This window comes from Tachysurus vachellii, chromosome 25 (genome assembly GCF_030014155.1).
Source record: "Tachysurus vachellii isolate PV-2020 chromosome 25, HZAU_Pvac_v1, whole genome shotgun sequence".
Classification (NCBI taxonomy): domain Eukaryota; kingdom Metazoa; phylum Chordata; class Actinopteri; order Siluriformes; family Bagridae; genus Tachysurus; species Tachysurus vachellii.
Genome location: NC_083484.1, coordinates 13,683,218 through 13,691,686, shown reverse-complemented (window position 1 = coordinate 13,691,686; position 8,469 = coordinate 13,683,218). Strand labels below are relative to the sequence as shown.

Genomic DNA, 8,469 nt, shown 5'->3' with positions numbered 1-8,469 from the left:
CTTCTACCGCTTATCCGAACTACCTCGGGTCACGGGGAGCCTGTGCCTATCTCAGGCATCATCGGGCATCAAGGCAGGATACACGCTGGACGGAGTGCCAACCCATCGCAGGGCACACACACACACTCTCATTCACTCACGCAATCACACACTACAGACAATTTTCCAGAGATGCCAATCAACCTACCATGCATGTCTTTGGACCGGGGGAGGAAACCGGAGTACCCGGAGGAAACCCCCGAGGCACGGGGAGAACATGCAAACTCCACACACACAAGGTGGAGGTGGGAATCGAACCCCCAACCCTGGAGGTGTGAGGCGAACGTGCTAACCACTAAGCCACCGTGCCCCCCAGAGGGTATTTTTTTCTGTTGTTATTTATTGCATTATTATTATTTCTTCTGTTTTATGATACGTAATTCTACATTTCATATTGTAACTAGTTTCACAAGACAAATCTTTGCAACTTACGGACGATTAAAGCTTTTTTCTAATAACACGATCCACATGAAAAGTCAGATCCATATCTGCAAACATTCGTAGCAGATGTATGTTTGTATAATCCTCCTGAACCCTATCAGGCGAGAGGGTTTGAGTTGCACAATCCACATCCAGCCAACAATGGCAGCTCCTCTCTCAAAAGGAACAGCTTAAATATTCATAAGGTAACCCACACCTGTTTCCAGGTAACCGATGCTGGACTCCTGAACCGTAGCGGTGTGTATGTGAGGGAGCGATCAGCCTGGTAACTGTTTCTCTCATTCTCTGCTTCGATCAGTAACCAGGGCTTCTGCAAGCAAACCTGAAAAAAATACAAGATCATGAAGAATCTCTGACCTGGATTTTGGACTCAAACCACCACCACCACCACTATAATCTATGTCCATGTGTATTGTTTGAAGGTTTTAAGGCAGATGGACCACAGACAGTGTTGAAAATTGAATATAAAGTCTGGAATTCAGTCGATGGTGGTTTGACTGGACATTTGAGGGACTTCTCACTCTCGGTTTTCACTTCCCCAGGGTTTTTTTTGGAAAAAGTGACCATGAATCCGCTTTGGAAAGTGTATAAAAGCAAGGTGATGAAGACCCTCAACCCTGACACAGAGGAAGAGCCTGCTGAAGAGGTAATGTTAGAAATGACAATTATGAGTCTACTCAACTTTTTAAATATCTGTAAGCTACTTTTTGTAAGATGTAACTAACAATAAGCAAAAAATCACTAGGAATAGCATCAGAGCGAGTGCTGACTCTCTCTGACATTAGACTTCTACTGGAAATATCTAACTAGGTAGTTTTGCCAAGCTACACCGCTACTTAGTGGGAAGAAAGTAACTCATTGGAGGAAAAACAACACTATGTTGAAAATAGCTCAGCCACTGCCATGTTGCTATCAGCATAGTTAAGCTAGAAGCAAATTAACTCATTGGTTACAGATACACACACACACACACATATATATATATATATATACACACACATATGTACAAAACGCTGGCTGTTGTTAATGTTGATTCAACATTAATACATAGAGTTACTGTCCAAAGAGGAGCGGATAAACATGCACCTCAGAATACAGGGCATTATTATGCACAGCCATTCTCTTAAGCTTGGTCAGATGGGGACAATTGAAGTGGAACATGTCCTCTGGGAAGCGGACGGCAGTGAATTTACATAACCAAATCTCTAAATCGTAATGAAGTTAAAGGAGAGCCTCATACTCCTTAATCTTTTCATTTATTAACCGACACAATATCAGCGCTACAAGTCGCTTCAGTATCCAAATCTCAGTCACTGTTACTTTGGAAATAAATTCAGAGAAGTAATGCAACAGTTGGGTCAGATGGCTGCAGGTGAAATGGAGCAGAAGGAGGGACGTGACCCAGTTCTTTAAGGCCTGCAGTAATTTGATATTTAACAGGAGCCCGGCTTCAAATGCCAGTTTACTGATTTAGCAGGAATGAGGCTTGAGCTGGTGTGCCAATACCAGACCTCTCAACCCGAAAGAGGTAGAAAATAGAGTATATTTACAGCGGCTATCAAATTCCTTCGAGAATCCGTTCCAACATTAATGAGCCTGTCAGTATATATATATACACACTGATATATCTACATATCTCCAGAATTGTAATGTTTAATATTCATATAAAATTATTTACACACAGTCACTTATATTCAGCTCTATTTACCATGTATAAATCTGAAACAGCAGGCTGTAATAATTCAAATAAAGGTAAACTGATACATGTTCAGGTTTTTTAAACAGTTTAGGATTGTGTTCAAGGTTTTCTATGTGTGTGTGTGTGTGTGTGTGTGTGTGTGTGTTCAGTTACGAACATTTACGATCATTGTGATACCATTTAAAAGGACTGTTATGAGAAATTATTAGGCAAGGCAAGGCAAGTTTATTTGTATTGCACATTTCATACACAGAGGTCATTCAAAGTGCTTTACATAGAAATTAGAAAACAATTTATAAGAGAGAGAGAAAAAAAATATACGTAAAAATAAGAGACATACTATTTGGAGATCTATCAGAACCAGCTCTTACACAAATAAATGCCCAGATATAATGCATTATTACTGTTATTAGAATTTTCTTGAGTCTTGACGTAGGAGAAGCCAAATTCCTGATTTCCTGATTTTTCTTTAATATCAAATTACCATTTATTATAAAGCTGGTAGGAAAATACTCCTAACTACAACTCCTTAGATATAGTTAGTAATAATTAATGAACCTTTTTTTCTAGAGTTATAACTGCATATCAGTATGTACATCTTATACATAGTCCTTTTTAACTATCATAATATAGACTACAGTGATCATCCCCCTACCAAACTGTAACTTCCACCTTATTTCCTGTTGTTTTGTCTGGTTAAGTTTCTTATTTTGTCTCTAGTTCAGTGTTTTTGAACCTGTGGTGTGGCACGAGATCGGATCATTTCAGGTGTACGGTCAAAAAGAAACCTCAAAAATTCACTCAAAAAAATAAATACATTTAAAAACAATCTAATTTTACAATTAAATGTGTTTACAGCATGTTGTTAAATTCTGCTTCTTATCTGCCAAACAGGACAAATATTTAATAAAACACTTCAGTCTAACATGAAGCAGAGTTACTGTTACCGCTCGATATTTAATTTAGTTTTTTCTCATTCTTATACCACATTAATTTGCCAACAATTAAGATTTTTAATTAACTAAAAATCACGTCTTTCATTAAAACATAAACAACAACAAAATATTTAAGATTTCTACATTTAAGGTTGTGGAAAGTTTGTTCCTGTTACCACTTACTTTATAGCAGCTATACAAAAAAATAAAAACATAATTCCGTGACCAGCCTCTTTTTTTTTTCTTTCTTTTGAAGTTAATGACAATATAGAAAATGCAGATAAATTTCAACACCTTCTGACCAATCAGATTTGAGAATTTAACACTAATTATAATAACAGGCAGTTAGTCCAGTGTGTGTCATCAATCAGTTTGCAGTTCAGACTGTTGCTTAATGCAGCTACCAAGTGACAAATACCCTTATCTGGAGGAATGATAACTACAACTTTTTAAACATTTTTAAAACCAGGAACATCCAAATATCTGAATAAATGGTAATGAAATAATGGATTATATCAGATTGTGCAATTTTTTGTGGTTAGGAATAATTTCCTTATTAACTTGTGGAAGGATCTCTGGAAAATTGTCCCTAGTGTGTGATTGCGTGAGTGAATGAGTGTGTGTGTGTGTGCCTTGCGATGGGTTGGCACTCCGTCCAGGGTGTATCCTGCCTTGATGCCCGATGACGCCTGAGATAGGCACAGGCTCCCCGTGACCCGAGGTAGTTCGGATAAGCGGTAGAAGATGAATGAATGAATGAATGAATGAACTTGTGGAAGGAAAAAATAGAAAACACTGCTTTAGATTACACTGTGTGTTGCTCAAAAAAAACCACTAGATGGAGGTATTTCTATTCCAGCCTCTATTTTGTGGCTCACAACCAAATCTTTGAGATCCAAGAAACACACTTTGGAGATATTGACACTAAAATGTAGACACAATGTCCTTGATGACTATTTTGGTGTTTTGGAGCACTGTGATTAAGATCTAGATCAAAATATCTTCATTAGTCATGTGGAATTCATAACATATGACATACGTCAAGACATAACAGGTCTAACATGAAGACAGCCTGCAACCGAAGGCAATTTTGTACCTAATTGTCATTGATAAACAACTATTTGTAAATCTTCAAACATTTCTGTAATGTACCTGGACTGTTAAGGATGCATCAAACACTGCAACAAGTTTGATTACGATAAATTTGATCAATTTTACACAACCAGTCTAACAACAAACAATTGTTTGAAAAACCTGATTTCCAGTTCATATAGTGGGTCAAGTGGCTTAATATTGCTTTTCCATTGCAGAGCTGTAACTGGATTTGAGTCATTTTGGAAATCTCATGTACACTGCGTGGAAATTGGCAGCACCCTGCTGAAAACCCCCTTCCTTCATTCTAAACATGTCAGTGCTGTTGTGTCTTACCTTTGCACGTAGGTGTGTGAGACAGAAGAGGAAATGACTCCTGTCGAACAGGATGAAGGACCCAGTGCTGTGTCACAGCTGGCGAAAAGAGTAAGACCACATCCACAGACTACAAGCACATCATAATTTAACAGATCTACAGTCTAATCACTTATTTAGAAATCTTGCACAGGACCAGCATCATAATCACACAATGTTGTGTTAGAGTTTTCAGTATATTGTGGTGTGTACTTAAATTCCCATTTTTAAAGAAAATGACAAATAAAAATGTGAGGATTTTTTAAGGAAAATTTCAGTGTTGGCTCAAGAGCTTAAGGCTTTGGGTTGTTGATTGGAGGATCAGGGTTCAAGCCGCAGCACTGCCAAGCTGCTACTGTTGGGCCCTTGAGCAAGGCCCTTAACTCTCTCTGCTTCAGTAGTACTGTATCATGGCTGACCCTACGCTATGTCCCTAATATCCAGTGAAGAAGGAACTTCACTGAGCTGTAATGTATGTGTATGTGACAAAAATAATGGCTTCTTCTGTTTCTTAAGTAAATGTAGAACTGCCCTTTCAACTGATTTTCTATCTTTAAAGGAGCAGTTTGTAATTTTGTCACCCTCTGCTGCCAAATAGTTGAACTGTAATTGCAAATAAAACTAAGAACCTGGCATTTTATTGCTTTCTTGACTTGCCTATTAAGGAAATGGTCCAAAGTGTAGTATCTTTATCTAGCCTAGTGGGCGGAACTTATTTTAGGGCCTGAAAATTGATAACAATAGGCATAAAAAATAAAATAAATAAATAAATAAAAAACTGCCATATTCATTGCAGGGATAATGTAATATTATAAATAGAAATGATATGATTACTAAAAGTCTACAGTCATACTGACATTTTCCACACTATTTAGCAACAATTGGCTATAGTATTTTTAATGAACTTGTGTGTTGTGTTACAAGAAGTACAGGAATACATCAGAGTTACATTATAGTACACTACCGCTCTTACTACAGGTGAGTGAAAAATACCCCTACACCATTTTCCCCCAGGTACAGGGTGTGGGGACGAAGAGCTGGAAGAGTGTGTCAGCTCTATTTAATAAAGACGACGAGCACCAGCTCCTGGAGTCTGAGACTGAGAGTCAGCCTGTACCGGACCAGTAAGTGAATTCCCAGTTCACCTCCATAATGTGTCTGGAGCCAGTTCAACATTTTGTGCTATTGTAAAATGCTCAGTTTTGTATTTTTTAAGATAAGATAAGATAAGATAAGATAAGATAAGATAAGATAAGATAAGAGGTACTTTACTTGTTCTGGAGAAATTTGTAGGCAACAGTTAGTTGTGTTAGTGGGAAGTGATAGCTCAGCGTTTAAGGTGTTGGTCTACTGATCGGAAAGTCACTGCCACTGCTTGGCCCCTGAGGAAGGCCTGTAACCCTCAATTGCTCAATTGTGTAAACTGAAATAAAAATGTAAGTCACTCTGGATAAGAGTGTCTGCTAAATGCTAGAAATGTAAATGTCGTTGTTCTATATAGTTAAAGAAACAGAAGAAAAGAGAAACAAACGAACAAAAAAAAAAACAATATGAAAACAAAAATAATTAAATAAGTAATTGAATAAAACATTATATATGAAATATAGTTTTTAATCTAGGTCGAAATTTATAAAGCTATAAGAGGCCAAAGTTAAGTGTCTGAGTCTGAAAGTGCAAGTTAAAGTGTAACTTTTGTAACTTTAGTTTAGTGATTAAGCTGAAAAATTCAGAATTGTCAGTAGTAAAGCAAATAAACTTGCTCAGATGTAAGACTCTACTACTCAGAACCCTGCTGTAACTTTACTTCTGACTCGACTCCTCGTCTCTCTTCAGCCCACTGGCGATAAAGCCAGAAGAGCCGACACGACCCAACAAACGCAACACAGGGTTCTGGGACACCTTCGCCACCAAGTGGAACCAGTCAGCAGCTATGAGACAGGCCGAAGCAGCGGAGGCGGCCGATGAGGGCAGATCCGATGCGAGGAGTCAAGAAGAAGGAAATCAGGGAGGAGCAGAGAACACAGTGGGTGATGGAGATGAAGATGGAGGTGGAGGTGGCCAGGGCAACAGCTTCTCCAGATATGCCTCTCTGGGTGGGTCAAATGATGATACACCTGCCTCTAAATGGAACTTTATGACCAGCAAGCTGGCCGAGCTGAAAAGCAAAAGTATGGCCAAGAGCAACTAGCCAACGATATAAGAAGACGCCAGACACAGAAAAAAAAAAAAAAACGGGTGGGATTTTGTCTGTATCTGGATTGGTTGTTCTTTCTGAATGAACCTCTCTTCTTCTTGGCTTCCAGTTTTACTTGATGTACTGCTTCATGACACACACTTCAGGGAATTATGCACAACATACAATATTGAAGCTACAATCACAAAACAAACATGATGTGCAATCACAATATTCTCCTGATGGCAATTTTGCTCCATAGTATAAGAAACATCCCTGTTATTTTTTTTTGCACTATAATATACTCAGTCTGGTCTAGTTTTCCTTTAAACCGTCTCCCAGACATCAATATCGTAACTGTAAATCCTTAAATCATCATATAAAGACGTTATCGTGTGCTGTATACCTTCATTAATTAATTTAATAAGCAGCTACAGACTTATTACCGTCTAATTAGCATTAAAGATTAGCACACTATAATGCCGTTAGATATATGGTTTTCAATATCATGTTTTGCTGCATTTTATTTTACTCAATAATCATAAAAGATGAACACTGAGTTAGCAAAGTTCCTTGCGGACATTTCGTAAACAAACTTCAGAGACAAAATAAAATGGCAGCATATGCAGTGAACGCATTTTTCTGTTAGGAAACTTGGATTTCAACATAATACAAAAGTTGCACGCCGGAAAGGAAGGTGTCGTGCTAGCAGCGATATTTCAGATCGTTCTAGATACTTTTTTGTTCTTGTTCATGGTGTTGAATAATTCAATGTAATCACGATCAAATTTCACATATACTGTAGTGTCTAGTCTCCACATCGATAAAATACTACTGTTGAAATACATGCTGGAAAAAAACAAAACAAAAAACATTATAATGTAAGAATATAATAATGATAGTATTGCTAGAGCAGGCAGAACGAATGCACTTTTATATAGAAAGAAAACAGGATAATTTCAGTTCTGATTGTTTTCTGCTTTTCCTGTCATTGTTCTTTGAAATTCAGTTTGGTTTAATATGTGAAACCGGAGTGTTTGTGTGTGTGTGTGTGTGTGTGTGTGTGTGTGTGTGTGTGTGTGTGTGTGTGTGTGTGTGTGTGCGTGTGTGTGTGTGAGAGAGAGAGAGAGCGATGTAATCATGATGCCTGCTGTAAGTTGTTTGCTCTCTTGTCCATATTTTTCTGAATGTATTGTTCTGTTTCATTCTTTCACCTTCACAACAACAGAATCTAAAATAAATGATGAAGTCCATATTTGTTTTTATCTTTCAGACTCGTTTCATTGTTAAATTGTAAAATTGTAATTTGGGCTCCAGATGAACAGATAAATCACTGCACTCACATATTATTTTAGGCAAAACGTTTAGATTCACCTCAGGCTGCTTCTATATCTAGTCTGTGTGTCAGTATAAAAACTATATTTAAATTCAATCATTTAAATTGAATATTAAAATATCAAAATATAATATATTTTTTTTCCGTACTACAAGTAAATTACACCTTGGCCTGATTAGAAATAATATATCTTGAATATAGAAAATATATCTTGTATTTCTTATAATAATACAATAAACAATAAACCAAATATACAATCATATGATTATAAAACCCTTGTCTCAACGTTTGTGAGTAATATTTTTCTTGACGTAGTCCTTTTCTTTTGCCAGAAAATTTTCGACATTATTAAATTAATTTTGAACTTTTGAAGCAATCTTTAAGTTTAAGGAATTGAAAA

The 8,469-nt window shown here is 37.1% G+C and overlaps 1 protein-coding gene across 1 annotated transcript; it reads left to right on the top strand.

Annotated features, from left to right (window-relative positions):
* Positions 1-885: 885 nt before the first annotated feature.
* On the top strand, positions 886-7,112 carry LOC132840440 (uncharacterized protein C1orf232). The gene is made up of 4 exons (XM_060862093.1): positions 886-1,126; positions 4,555-4,632; positions 5,575-5,684; positions 6,394-7,112. Exons 1-4 carry the CDS (start codon positions 1,046-1,048, stop codon positions 6,746-6,748), a joined length of 624 nt encoding a protein of 207 aa, XP_060718076.1. The 5' UTR covers positions 886-1,045; the 3' UTR covers positions 6,749-7,112.
* Positions 7,113-8,469: the final 1,357 nt, after the last annotated feature.